Source organism: Mus caroli, unplaced genomic scaffold (genome assembly GCF_978045245.1).
Source record: "Mus caroli unplaced genomic scaffold, Mus_caroli_1 scaffold_1, whole genome shotgun sequence".
In the NCBI taxonomy this organism is placed as follows: domain Eukaryota; kingdom Metazoa; phylum Chordata; class Mammalia; order Rodentia; family Muridae; genus Mus; species Mus caroli.
The window spans coordinates 127,452,632-127,467,564 of NW_028227256.1; the positions used below are offsets into that span (position 1 = coordinate 127,452,632).

The 14,933-nt window shown below is 44.3% G+C and overlaps 1 protein-coding gene across 2 annotated transcripts; it reads right to left on the minus strand.

Annotated features, from left to right (window-relative positions):
- Positions 1-7,933: 7,933 nt before the first annotated feature.
- Positions 7,934-13,905, minus strand: Il19 (interleukin 19). 2 transcript variants are annotated; one of them, XM_085829417.1, is made up of 5 exons: positions 13,762-13,905; positions 13,581-13,643; positions 10,851-11,003; positions 10,106-10,177; positions 7,934-8,029 (listed from the first exon to the last, which is right to left on the minus strand). In XM_085829417.1, the coding sequence occupies exons 1-5, from the start codon at positions 13,903-13,905 to the stop codon at positions 7,934-7,936; spliced, it is 528 nt and encodes a 175-aa protein (XP_085685543.1). The 2 variants fall into 2 exon arrangements, with proteins under 2 accessions (XP_085685543.1, XP_021032399.1); XM_021176740.3 differs by having other exon boundaries at positions 10,106-10,180.
- Positions 13,906-14,933: the final 1,028 nt, after the last annotated feature.

The following is a 14,933-nucleotide window of genomic DNA, read 5'->3' on the forward strand; positions in this document are numbered from 1 at the left end:
ACTCTGATCCTGTGAAGATGAGATGACCCTTGAGACTGCTCTGAGTTACTAATGCCTGGGAACCCACTATGTGTCCCAGGAAACACAAAGAGGAATTGGAGGCTGAGGGAGGAGACAGGGGCTCTGCTCTGCTCTAGGGGAGAATTGGCTTTCAGAAATGAAGCCCACGTAGTGGGTAGAGTTAGGCTATGCCAAAAGCTGGCCACAGGCTTGACTTCTGGTTTTAGCTCTTTGAGAATTCCATCCAGTGTGCTTTAATCACATCTACCGCTCCCCCAATGCCTCTAGCTCTACCCCATTTCCCTATCTACCCAACTTTGTGCCCTTTGTTTTTCCCACCAAACTTAATGTGTGCTGCCCATATAGTCATGGATGTGTGGCTTGCCCCCAGAGTTTGCTCAACTTACCAGATAATACATTCTTAAAAATCAACTCTCCCTCCCCCAAGCACATGTCAATCTCCAAGATCCTTAGCTAGGGGTGGGACTTGTTCCTTCGGTTTCTGTAGCTCTTATAGTATGTCCAGTTCTTGTGTTGATTTCTTTAATCCTCATGCAGCTCTGTGAACTATGGAAAACTAATCTCATATCAAGGAGCAGAAGCACAGACTTCTTAGAGCATCAGGGAACATGACCAGAAAGAGACACACATCTTCTATTAGTGAGAGCTAGGATTCTAAGCAAATTGGAAGGAAGATAGAGTCTCCACCCCATACTAGGAGGATCCCAGTCTTCCAGATGGACCAAGAACACTGAAAACTGGGTGACACATTCAGAACTCAGTCTCTTGCTCCTTTGCGGTTTTGATCCATCTTCTGTGCAATTTTGGAGGCTTGCCCCTCCTCAGACCAAGCTGCTGATGGTGTTTATGGACTTAATTATGGGCATTAGTGCCTTTCAAAGCAGAAACCTGGGCCCTGCATTATAAATCTCGGTCCAAGCAAAGTGAATTTTCCCAGGAACAGAAGGAAAGGGAACCAAAGCTAGGGCTGCTGTGTGTTTACAAAATGTGGTATAATGTTGCAGGGCAATATCTTGGCCAAGGTTTTCCCCTGAGAAATCATCACCATGCAACAGGCCTAGTACAAAGGGAAGTTTATTGGGAGAAGGGAAGGGGACTTGGAGAAGTGGGTAAAGGCAGAGAAGGGGGGACAGAGAAGGACAGGAGAGAGGAAAAGAGGAAAAAGCTAGCCAGGAACACATGGAAAGAGAGCAATGAGAGAGAGAAAATGGAGAGAGAGGGGGGGTAGGGGAAGGAGGAGAGAGGGAGGGAGTTCTTAGCTATGAAGGGGACTCAGATATGGAGCTGATTCTGCTCAGAAGGAATTGTGGTGGTGGTTTGTTTGGTTTTCTGGTTTTGGTTTGGTATTTTCGAATAGAATGAGTTCCCTTTCTTCATCGACCTTGGCTTTGGGATATGACAGAGGGTTAGATAATCCAGAACAAAGATAGGAAAAATGATTGGTTTCCTCCACAGACTCACTCCAGTAGGATATTTGAAAGTCCTACTGAATAGCACCCTTGGGCAGGTGGAAGGTGGAATGAAATCCCACCAACTCTTTGTCTTAGAGGTGGGGAGAAGAGAACATGAAGTCAGCCATCATAAATATTTCAGTGAAAACTACATTAATCTGCCTACAGCTTCTTTTCCTTCTATCTGTCTAACAGGGGTCTGCCTGATTCCTCTTCCCTCAGAGTGGAATCTCAAAGAGGCTCAATGTTTCTCATACATAGGGAAGCTAAATGCTTTTTAAGGTATTTATTGGCTTTTGTATTTATTTTGAGAACTATCAGTTCATCTCATTGGTCTATTTTTTTGATTGACTGTTTCATTTCCTTGGTGGTTAATTCTTTAATTCTTTGTAAATTCTGGATGATATCCCCCTGTAGAAGTATAGAAGTGAAGATGTTCTTCCATTCTGAGAACCCTCAGGTTGTTTGTTCTTAACATGTGACAGACTTTTCCCGGATGGAGGTGAAATGTCACCCCAGATCAGGAACCTCTGAGAGACCAGAAACTACCAAAGTCCAGCTTGTTGAACCAATGAGTTTTATGAGTGTTCCTTGCAGGAATATGGGTGAGGGGTTACTTACGAGAGCAGGAATGACTCAGAGAGAGAGATGCATCACCAAAGCCCACCCCAGCATGGGTGATAGCACCTAAAGCTGGGAATCTGAAGCATACAGCACAGCCTTCAGCAGGTTAGAGAGTGTCCTTCCACGTTGGGCTGAGCCTCTTCTAGGCAGACTGGCTGGTGTCTGTTTCCCTTCTAGATAATTTAGCTAGCCTCTCCTCTGACAGACTGCTAGGCTGATCTCAGACTCTTCTTTGCAACTGGCTTGTGTGAGAGAGACTCTTAGAAATCATAACTAACTGTTAAATACTAGGTGATGAGAGGAGCCTAGTGAACCTAGTCAATTTCAAGGACTTCCTGAAACCATTTAATGGAGCTCCCTGCCAGATGGAGTATTTTACCTCCCCCTTAGAACAACAGGCTCTTAGACAATGGATGGATCTGGAGGGCATCATCCTGAGTGAGGTAACCCGATCACAAAAGAACACACATGATATGCACTCACTGATAAGTGGATATTAGCCCAGAAGCTCAGAATATCCAAGATATAATTAGCAAAATACATGAAATTCAAGAAGAAGGAAGACCAAAGTGTGGATACTTTGATCCTTCTTAGAAGGAGGAACAAAATACCCATGGAAGGAGTTACAGAGACAAAATTCGGAGCAGAGACTAAAGGAATGTCCATCCAGAGACTGCCCCACCTGGGGATCCATCCCATAAACAACCACCAAACCCAGACACTATTGCAGATGCCAACAAGATTTTTCTGACAGGAGCCTGATAGAGCTGTCTGTTCATAGGCATCCATTGGACGGAGCACAGGGTCCCCAGTGAAGAAGCTAGAGAAAGTACCCAAGGAGCTGAAGGGGTTTGCAGCCCTATAGGAGGAACAATGATATGAAGTAACTAGTACCCCCAGAGCTCTCTGGGACTAAAACACCAATCAAAGAAAACACATGGTGGGACTCATGGCTCTAGCTGCATATGTAGCAGAAGATGGCCTATTTGGTCATCAATGGGAGGAGAGGCCCTTGGTCTTGTCAAGGTTCTATGTCCCAGTATAGGGGACTGCCAGGGCCAGGAAGCAGGAGTGGGTGGGTTGGGGAGCAGGGGGAGGGGGAGGAGATTTTCGGAGAAGAAACTGGGAAAGTGGATGACATATGAAATGTAAATAAAGAAAATATCTAATAAAAAAAGGAAAAAAAAGAACAAGAGGCTAGTTTAGAATGTAAACATTCTATTCACCCTTCACAGCCTTTGTCTTAAGACATTTCTTTCTAAGATGTAAGGCTTCCATTTTGGAGAAACTGCTACCTAACAGCCCTGCTGATGGTTTCTTTTGCTATGCAAAAACTTTTAAACTTCATGCAACCCCATTCTTGAGGCTAGGTTGTAGCAGAATTTAGCAGAGCCACTGTATCTGGCATGGATTCCAGAGCGATGGCACCCAAGCTTTGAGACAGCCTTTTCATGATTTTTATCTGAGGTTTTTATGAGGTTGTTCTTCCAAAGGATTCTAGAGCCTTTGTATAACTTGATCTCTGAGACATACCTGGCAAACTAGAGAATTGCTCATGTAATGATTACTTCAGACAACTCCCAGATCAGATAAGAGGTTTTGGTATTCAGAAATCCACTTGCTAAAAGTGTTTTGTATAACAGTGAAAAAAGCAGTTCTGTGAAGCTGCTGGCCTGAGAGATTATCCTCCTACTGCTGAGAAGCCTAAGTACCCATTGCTCTCTCTCTCTCTCTCTCTCTCTCTCTCTCTCTCTCTCTCTCTCTCTCTCTCTCTCTCTCTTAAATCATCCTACATAACCCAGAACGTCTAAGTGATCCCTGTAAGACGTCACACATCTGTGCACTATTTCCACAGAAACTATGATGATTTTCTTTATCATTCCACTTTTAGGATAGAATAGGTGATGACAGAGTAAGCACGGTATTTCTGCATTATTTCCAAATATTTCTCAAGCATCAACTCTACTAAAAGAAAAAAAAGGTCATAACTCTGTCAAGAAAATAAGCAAAAAGAAAGGAAGTCTGAGAGCTGAGGTGTAAGGTAGGAAGACCAGAGACATGGAGAGTTAATTGAGATGAGAGGGAGAACTCTGCTTCTGGTTTCTCCCGTCCTCCCCTTCCCCTTCCCTTCCTCTTCTATCACCATGTCTACCACCCCTGACAACAGCATTTCTTTCTTGCAGTAACAGATCACCAGTAAATCTTCCTCATCCCCACTTCTCATCATAGTTGTGCAGCCCCATGATTGAGGGTCCTGTCAACAGGCCTCAGGTCTTAGATTTGAACTTCGAATTCTGCTTGTAACTCATGATGCCTGACCTTAGTTGTCAACTTCACTACATCTGGAATCAACTAAAACTCAAAGCAGCTGGGTGTGCTTATAAGTGACTTTCCCTATAGGGTCATTTGAGGTGAGAAGACTAACCCTAAATTGTGGCCACACATTCTGGTGGCAGGCTGTGTTAAAGCACATGCATAAGAGAGAGCTATTGCCTTTTGCCTGCCCGCCCTCACTCTGACTAGCAAGTTCTTTAACCCTGTTTCTGAATCATCCCTTTGCTGGTATAATAGCCTACTTCTTCAAGATCTGACATAGACTGAAGAATGGCACTCTAGGAATTCCCAGAACTTTAGCACCAAATCAGGACCGCTGAGACATCTAGTCTCATGGACTGAACCAGATCCTTGGCCTTTCTGTCAGAAGATAGGCATTATTGAACTGATGAGACCACAGCCTGTGTGTCTATGTCTGTGTGTATGTATGTGCACACACACACATGTGCATATGTGCGCACACATGTGCATACATATCCATTTGCATGCATGTGTGCATGTGCACACACATGTGAATATGTATTCATTCTATCAGTTTTATTCCTTTAGAGAATAGATGGCAACTGTAGATGTCAAGTCCTGGAAAACTTAACCCTTCTTTATTTGCCCAATAGTCTGTACCTTACAGGACAAAGCTGGAGTTTGGGAGAAAACCTAAGTTCTCACCTCAGTGCTTGCCAGGACTGCTTCAGAGCATGACCATTGCTAAATGTTACTGCTCATTCTGGAACCGTGTTCTTGGGATAGAAGAGTAGCTTTACTGTGTACAAGCTGCTTGGCATTGGAGATGTTAGTTTAATCTCTTTTCCCATTATCATCCTTGGGGTATAATGATCTTTACTGCTGGCATTCAATGAGGTAACCTTTATAACCTAGCTTCATGATCAGCATCGATACAGGATTATTATGAGAATTAAATATAATACATATATAGTAAAATATATTATGTCTTTGAGGACTGATGCCAGAATACACAAAAAATATAAATATTTGCTTAAAAGAATTGCTTTAACTCATTCAGATCATTTACTCTAGAAATGTGAATTTAACACATACTAAGTACCAGAGAGTGCACAAAATGTACTTTACCGCATGTTCATGGAGCTGACATTCAAGTTGGGAAATACAATAAACAACATAGGATGCTAGGGAAACCCAACAGAGACATGAGATTGGTGGTGGTAGAGCTTGGATGTTAGGCTAACAGTGTTCTGTGGATTAAAAGCTTTGAAGAACATGAGAGTTCAAGTATCTTAAGTCTCTGAGATAGTCTAGGGTAGTCAGAAAAATACCAAAAATGTTGGAGCTGTTTATCCAGTCATCTCAGCATAGGATGCAATTCATAGTCACCTTGAAGGGACCGAGTACCCTGCAAACAATTTTGCTTCTTAAGAGCCTATCAGTCCCATTAAAACACAACTCATGAGGGGCTGAAGTCCCACTTCAGTTTGCAGGCAGGCCTATGTGTGAAACACATTGATCTTGAGTGTATGTGAGCATGCCCAATGTGTCCAGGAACAAAAAAGAGGTTAGAATGGCTGAGCAGAGGTGTGGGGGGGGGGGGGGAGCTAGGGAATGTGTACAGGCAGATGTTAGAGACTCCTTAGTCACGGGAATGAGTCTTGCTATGTAGAGCACGGTGTGTTGGAGGCTTGGAAAAAGCAGGACTTCATGATGGTATCAACAGACACTAAAGGCAAAAGACATGAAGCAACTCCTCTGGATCCAGAGATGCTTGAGATCCAGAGTTATAGGATCATGATACCTTCCACCCCGCTGAGACTGGGAGATGACCTCACTGTATAATCAACTCAACATTCTCACATGGGTGTCAATAACTACAAGAGGAAACCAAGTACCTTGCTCAGTCATGCAGGACCTGAACCGGTCTGCCAGACTCTGGAGTTCTCATACTCTCTACAAAAGCACACACGTGTTGGCTTGAATAAGCATGGTCCCCATAGGCTCATATATTTGAATGCTTAGTCACCAGGGAGTGGCACTATTTAAAAATGTGTCCCTATGAATGTGCTTGGAGGTTTCAAAAGCCTGTGACATGCCCAGGATCTCTCTCTGAACCTATGGCTCAGTATGTGACTCTTAGCTTCTTCCAGCACCACACTTGCCTGCCACCATGCTCTCTGCCATGATGATAATTAACTAAACCTCTGAAAGTGTGAGCAAGCTCCCAGTTAAATGCCTTCTTTTTAAAAAATTGCCTTGGCCATGGTGTCTCTTCACAGCAACAGAACAGTAATCTTGTTTTTCTCAGTCAAGCTACGGTGCTGTGTGGTAGAGGCCACATCAGTGCCTCCCCTAAACCCTTATCACAAGCTTTTTTTTCTTCAGTCTATAGAACCTATCTTTATGGAAGACATCACATGTACTTTACAAAAAGTTCAATGTGGTCATGCCTTAAGCTGTGTTGTGCACACTGAGTTATTTATCACGAAGAAATATTTCACCAAATTGTGCTGTGCTTAAATATGCCTAATATAATCTGATTGGGGTCAGACTCCCAAAGTTTGAGCCAGCACCAGTTACTGAGTCATGTTGAACCCACATGACTTCTTGCCTCCCGTGGATCAGTACTCTGATGGCCATCATGGCTGCGGAGACTTGGTACATATGTATGAAATTCTCAAAGAGCAAATAAAAGAATTGTTAAAAGAGGAAGAGCAGGCCTGGTTCCTGAATTTCTCTGGCTTCTGTCTCAATGTTCTCTCTTCTGCCTGCTGTGCTCTCTCCGTTGTGACAACACGTGCTGTGTAGTCCTCACCATGGCCAGACAGTGCAACCCATACCCTTGAACCTCTGGAATTATGAGCTAAATAAATGTGTTTATTGACAAAGTTACCCAGCCCAGGAATTTTGTTACAGCAATGAAAAATGTAGTCATATCACCACATAGATTTTATCCCTGTCTAGGACTAAGCTTCCCCAGCTGTTCTGCATCTTTGGAGCCTCTTTTACCTGCATGGATGAGCCTTTGATGAATCAGAAGACAATTCATTCTCATAGGTTAACCACAGTTTATTCGTAAATGTCAGTCAGTACAATATGCACTACAGCACACCACAAGGTGCACAGCATAGGCCTGGAAGAAGCCGCTTTACAATAAGTTAGAGGGGCTGTCTATTGCTCCTATGATATCTGGGATCTCTCAACAGCCACATATTGCTATAAATACCACAGCAGCCAACTTAGCTATTGCAGGTGGGATCAGAGAGCAGAGACCTCAGCCAGGAGCTGAGATCCATTCAAACCCAATTTTTTTTTCTGAAAGGCTCCAAGCCCAGAAGAGAGAATTCCTTCTACATCAGCAAGTTCCCAGAAAAGACCCTCATTCTAGATAATTATGTGAACTTTCCATGTCTCTCTCTTCTTCAAAGTTAGCTGTTGACCACAAAACAAACAAACAAAAACAAAATAAAACAGCAACAACAATTTTTTAAAAAACCCTCACAGATGGTTATTTAGATAATCAGACGAGGCATTTCATGTCAGGCTGCAGGAGTTTCCTGATGATTCCTGTCAATCCAGGCTAAAAGTATGTTCAGTTCTCCTAGAGACTTAAGGGCAGCAGATGAGACCTCCAGCTAAAACAAAAATAAATAAGAAAATTTTATTAATTAGGTATTTTCTTCATTTACATTTCCAATGCTATCCCAAAAGTCCCCCATACCCTTTCCCCCTCTCCCCTCCCCTGAATCCCACTTCTTGGCCCTGGCATTCCCCTGTACTGGGGCATATAAAGTTTGCAAGTCCAATGGGCCTCTCTTTCCAGTGATGGCCAACTAGGCCATCTTCTGATACATATGCAGCTAGAGACAAGAGCTCCAGGGTACTGGTTAGTTCATATTGTTGTTCCACCTATAGGGTTGCAGACCCCTTTAGCTCATTGGGTACTTTCTCTAGCTCCTCCATTGGGGACCCTGTGATCCATCCAATAGCTGACTGTGAGCATCCACTTCTGTAATGAATGAATTGATTTTTATTTAAAAATGTAAAATGTCATCATGAGGTCTGACTGCTCCAAAGTTTGGGTATTGCAGTTCCCATATCCTGAAACCTGGGAGGCTCCCCTTTCTCTTTATCAAACGTCTCACATAGCATGCAAAATCAAAATTATTTTCCTCAGCGCTTAGCACCACTCCCATCCCACCAACCAAGCAGTTTAAATCATTTTAGCTCCTTATGCACAAACTTTTAAATCCTGCATCCCTTTCTCCCTTTTCTCCTTCTTTTCACAGGAAATATTAGCCTTGCCAGCCAGGTCTTCTTAATCTTCTATTCACATCAATTCAACTGAATCACTCTTGTTTCTTGAGAAGTCTGATTCTCTCCAGTGCTCTCCAGTGAATAAGGAGAACATGTTGACCCTTACAGACATATGTAAAGAGACTAGCTTATATCTGTATGGATGTGGCCCCTGTCAATAATAAATTTGAGGGCCTATCGCTTAGGCAGGAAATAGGAGGTGGGACATCTTGTAGGTGGAAAGGATTCTGGGATAGTGCCACTAACAGGGGGTTTGCCCAGGAAAATGTGGCAAAACAGATGCATGGTGCCTGAGCATAGGTAAGCAGTCACATGGCAAAAAATGTAGATTAAAATAAATTGATTATTTTAAGTTATGATCTAGTCAGAGAGGGCCTATCTATATGGCCAAGGTATTTGTAAATATATTATGAGTTTGAGTCTTATTTCTGGGAGCATGGAGCAGGAAAGATGAACCTCCTGATTCAACAGATATAGCAAAGCACTGAGACCCACAAAGGATGTCTACCCAAACATCACACAGCACTTAAAAGAAGCAGACTAGAATGCAATTCATGATTTGTTCCATTACCTTCCATACTAAAAGGATGTGGTTGGGGTGAAGGCACATTCTTTGGAGCCACTCAGCATGGGACCAAGTCCTGTGTGCACCAAGTGGTCATCTCGTGTAACCTCCTTGTGCCTCCATCTTCTGGTTTATTTAATGCAGTTTACACTCAGAGCCTTGCTGAGAAGACTCGATGTGACAACACTTCACTGGGCTTGAAACAATATCTGGCTCACAGTACGAACCACTTGGATCTTCATTGTCCCTACAGCATCACTTAATAAAGCCTGTCCCCAAAAAAACAGAGCTCCAAAACAATCCTAACTCCTTTGTTCTTCAAAGCACCAGCATCATTTGGAGCGTGTTGAGCAGGAGGAACTTAGACTTCAAGGTAGAACTGCTGACCGGACTCTGCACTTCAATCAGATCTGCTGATGCCACACCCCGATAGCTATTCCTGCATCAGCACCCCTCCCTGTGAGAACCACTAGTGCACCAGTATGCAGGACGCTAAGGGCCAGCTCCCGACCATAAGGATGCTATATGTGTCATGTTTCATGTGTAAGAGCTTCAGATTCACTGGGGATCATTGTGCCTCCTGTATGACCATATCTTATCCATCCCAGGCCTGATAGGAAAGTGTAAGAAAACAGTAGAGGGAGGATGGAGAAGAAGACCAGAGAACAGCCCAATGACCTACAACACTTTGTAGGCATCAACTTGGATGAGCTTGCTGTGAAGACTGGTGGAAAGAATACATGAGTTTGCATGCAGAGAAGGCTGGAATATTGGCATCGTCTGAACCCTCTCATTTTTCCAACTTCCCTATACTCTCCCCAGACCTCACCTGATTGTAGTTGTCATGGATGATTCTAGTTGCATTGGTGGCTTCCTGACTGCAGTTACATTGTCTGTGCACCTGCTGGGACACAATGGGGACAGCACTCATTAGAGGACACTTACACTATCTCCTCTCCCTACCTCCTCCTTGGTTGGGTGACAAAGCTTAGGAGAGAGCAGCTGGGAGGAAACAGGGTCTGTTTGTGGAGAAGCTCTGCGTTTGACCTCTGCTCACACATCTACAGTCAATCACACGGTTGGCATCGGAAGAGCGAGCACGGGGTCTTCCTTGTTACAGCTCTAAAAGTGACATCCCCCAAGGTTAACTAATAGATTAAGTATACCCATTTGATTCCACTATTGTCCTTTTTAAAAGCAGGACAAGGGTCATTGCCCTTTCTAACAATTTTTGAATCTGAGACACAGAAAGGGAAGACATCTTCGGCCTCAAAGGAACCATGCCACACAGGAACTCAGCAGCAACCCTTGGTCTGGAACCTAAGGTTTCTCTTAGCCTAAGTTTTTTGTTGGTTATTTTTACTTTTATCTCTGTTTGATTTTAACAAGTAAGCAGTGGGCTTACAGGTGACCCTCGGAGATAGGTGTCAGCAATTGGGAAGCCCCTGGGACTGGCAAGACCATTGCAAAGTCTCAAAGGACGGGAAGTGAGTGACAATGTCCTGACTCTGCAAAGCCTGGGCTCTTTCTGGGCAGATGGGAGCAGAAGCTTGGGGCCCGATGCCCTGACTCACACATCGCTCCAGAGTTTTCTGCATGCAGAGGAAAGAGTTGGCAATGCTGCTGATTCTCCTCATGACCTCAAGGCTTCTCTCCTGATGGTCCTTGAACACCCTGTCTCTGTAGAATGTCAGCAGGTTGTTGGTCATGCAGCACACATCTCCAGGCTACAAACACAAATTAGAGCACACCCTTGGAGGCCCTCTGCTCTCAATATTTCAGAAACAAAGTACAAGTAAAAAAAAAAAAACTAAATGTTCTTTTCTAAAATTCAGGGTATTCTTTCACACTTCCCATGGCCAAGCCACTGGAGCCAGGAGATATATTTACAAAGAGTAAGGCTTGGATCCTATCACAGACAAGGTTTGTTCCACAGCATGCATCCCCAGCATGATATAAGGAAACTCTAAAATCCCTCCAAGAACCAGGTGCCTCCTTTAGGAGATGGTTTGTATCCCACAAGCCAAGGTTGTCAGCTCTGTAGTCTCCCAGCCCACAATGTCCTTGGCTCCTGGACATCAGGTATCCTACCAGGCATGAGCAATATATTCATCTTAGCCACTGAGCCCTGAACCACACTACTGAGTTCTCTTGCAGTTTGTCCCCTTAAATTGGGGGCAGGGTGGGGTTTGCAAGACTAGGGAGTGGCAGGCACATCTGGGAAGGTCAAAGGTCTGCAACGGAAAGCAGATGCCTCCAAGACAAGACTCCAGATACTCAAAGAACAGCCCAGATAAGTCAGGAAGCTTCCTTCCAGCAATTGATACTCCAGGCCTAGGGATGTACTGCAAAAGATTTACTCCTCTGCCTCTTGCCCCGAGGGCAGCTTTTTCTAGACAGTCGGAGCATGCTGCTCAGAATGCTGGATCTTCGTCTGTTCTCTCTCACTGGGCCGCTTAGCGAGAGGAAAAAGTCACACACCTCTGTGTTATTAAAGACTGTGGCATTAGAAAAAAAAAGAAGCCAGAAGCGGCTGTATCTCAGCACCCTGTCCTTTGAATCCTAACAGGCTTGCTCACTGTCCCTGGAGTCATACCAGCCTGACTCCACTGATATTACACCCACTTCCCCTGTTTCTTTAGCCTTTTTCTGTTTATCTACACCCCTCCCCTCACCCGAACGAAATGACTCTATTTCGTTTCTCTCCATGGGATCTTCCAAAACAACCACCAAGCCACTGAAATTCTGCCCCATTGAAGGGGCACACATGCATGCATCCACACACATTTTTAAAAGAAAAAAGGAAGGGAGAGAGAAAAGGAAAAGAGGGGAAACAAGGTCATATGATAAAGATCCAAATTCACTAACCCCTTTCCTTACTCCATATCAGCTGTTTCTTAAGCTTACGAGGAGAAAGAGTCAGGAAACAGAGACATAACCTGGAAGGGGCGTGTCCTACTCCTGGCTTGGTCGTTAACTCATCACCCTCTTCTGCTCCATGAGCTCAGTTCCACATAGACACACACTTCTAGTTTGTCTTGTAAGTGCTCAGCAACGACATTAATGTATATCACTTTTACAACAGATCCAGAGGTCAAAGCAGTTGGGCTTTTGTTTTGTTTTGTTTTGTTTTCATTTGCTTTGCTTTGCTTTTTGACAACAGTGAACTGAAAGTTGCCAGGAGAAAAAGCCTAGGCTGGGATAAAGATTCTACGAAGCTGCTTGATGAATCAGACCTTCTGTGACTGGGAACTGTAGCATTGCAGATCCAGAGCCGAGTCATCCCGAGCTATCTTTAACCCCTCGGTAGTCACTCACCTCTATGTCTGACCAAGCACCGTGAGTATCAGGAGAGACTTTTAGAATACACTAACAGACCACTAGTGTCCCCAAAACTAAGATGTCATCAGAAAGCATCTGAGGCCCATAGCAGATTCTCCACAATTTTCTGTAACCTGCCTGCCTTATGTTTCCACCAATACATTTTAAAATGCATGCCTTAATTTATGACTTTCTTTTGTTGCTGGACAAACTTCATGAAACTGTACTGCTCTGCAACACTGTTTTTGGTATAAGCTGGATCCCAGGCTGTAGTTGCTCATATGTGACCCCAGAATAAACTATCACTTATTCCCTTGGAACTAAAGTTGGACTTATGCATCAACATACCCCTGGCTGGCTTGGAACTCATGAAATTGAACAGATTGGCTTCACACTTGTAATGACCCTCCTGCCTGCCTCCCAAATGATGAGAGGACAGGCATGTCCCGCACACCTGGCTGAGAGATGACTCTAAAGGTATATGCCAGGCTCTTTTTGTAAAGTGGAGAATCAATGTAGTAAGCTGTCTGATAAGATCCTATCTACATCTGTTGTACTGAGTGGAGCTAACATCCTATGGGCCTTCCCAATGAACCACCGTTGTAAAGCTCGTTACCAGACATTCTATTCTAATTCTGTCATATAATTTGAATCTCAAAAGGCCCCTCAGCCACTCTGTTGTCTCTGTCAGAAAGCCAAGCCTCGTTCCAGAACAAGCCACTGAAATTCTGCCCCATTGAAGTACTTGGAACTTGTTACCCTCTGATGAAGAGTCACTTCTTTGGCCATGCCCACGATTTCAAAGTCATTGGGATACTGATGTGCCCAAACTGCTTAGATGACAAAGAAGGCTGGACTATTAAGAGAGTACTAGGGGCCTGGAGAGATGGCTCAGCTGTTAAAGGCTAGGCTCAATCGACAACATAAGGGAGTACTGGTCAGGGAGTCGATTCTTAGCACAAAAGACACAAACCAAATGGTACCTTAGTACTCCTGAGGTTCTCCAGGGACAGGATGGTGACATTTTTGAAGGTGTCCTTAGTTTGCTGTGAAGAACGGGACAGACATCAATGAGAACCCTCTACATTTTCAGGATCCCTAACAAGGAACTGGCAGGAACTTGCCTTGTGCTCTAAGATGTAAGGTCAGACAACCCATGCTCACCATGGCTCTCTTGATCTCGTGGAAACTCTTTTCTATGAGGCGCATGTCCACAGAAATCAGACATCTTCTAAGACTGTAGATATGAACTGAGCAGAGAATGAACGTCATGCCCAGGAGCCAGGGAGACGCGCACTGTGCCTTCATGTCTTCTGCAAAGGTGAAAGTCAGCTGTCCACCTAGACTACAGAGATTGATTTTCTAATTCTCTGGCAAAACAAGGAGATAAAACCCCATTGGCAAGGGAAGTTGGTAGGCAGCATCGCCCTCCCCAGTCTGCTCCTTCTAAAAGAGTCCGGACATCTTAGGCCATTCAGATAGAGCAGGAGGCAGCACTTGTCCTAAAAACCTCTGCACAGTTACCTTGTTTCGGGTGACACCTACGCATGCGTCTGGCGAGGTTTGTTCCTGTGTCTCACCAAGGAGGGAACTAAGAATTAAGGGGATAAAATGGGTTGCCAGAGCTGACGTGGTCAGCTGGCCTCTGTACCCCCCTCCTTGTGGCCAAGCCTCCCATTTATAAAGCAATGTCTCCCCTGCGTGCATAGCTATCACTACCTCGCCTGGAGACCACAGCTTCACACCAGATGGAAACCCGTTTCTGACCAGATCCCACCGAACCAGGAAATGGATTTTGTATTTAAAAAAGAGAGTTAATACTCAAAAGGTTAGGCTCCTGGAATGAAAAATTCCATAGTTTATTTAATTCCTTCATACTCTATTTTCTGCTCTTCTCTCCATTTCCTTTTGTTAAAAAAGAAGGTACGAGAAAATTCACACACACACACACACACACACACACACACACACGCACTGTGGCACACCTCCACATCCCACAAAAACCTTGTTCGTTCTCTTGGGCAACCCAAGTCACGCACAGTGGTAACCCCTGTAGTCTGGATGACCCCAAGGAAGCCCCTGATAGCCCAGGCCAGCCTCACCTCTCCCGGTGTCTCCGGCTCCAGCAGAGTCCTCTCTCCCTGTGCTCTTTGCCACTTAGAAACTGCAGCTTACTTTTATGTGGTGGATGAGAGGAAATGCTGTCAAGGTTTGCTGGGTGGGTCCACCTTCAGGAGATTCCCCTCCCCCCATTTCTTTAGTATTTCATTTTCTTAATTGTTTTCGTTTCTTTCTTCCCCCCCCCCCACTTTGTTAAACAACTGATTAATCATTAT

Excerpts from the sequence above, each read along its gene's own strand:
- Il19 (XM_021176740.3), bottom strand. The coding sequence starts at position 13,905 with ATGAAGGCACAGTGCGCGTCTCCCTGGCTCCTGGGCATGACGTTCATT. Across the intron at positions 13,644-13,761 it reads ACGAGATCAAGAGAGCCATG|CAAACTAAGGACACCTTCAA; the intron begins GTGAGCATGGGT and ends CGTTCTTCACAG. Across the intron at positions 8,030-10,105 it reads TCCATGACAACTACAATCAG|CTGGAGGTCTCATCTGCTGC; the intron begins GTGAGGTCTGGG and ends TTTTTGTTTTAG.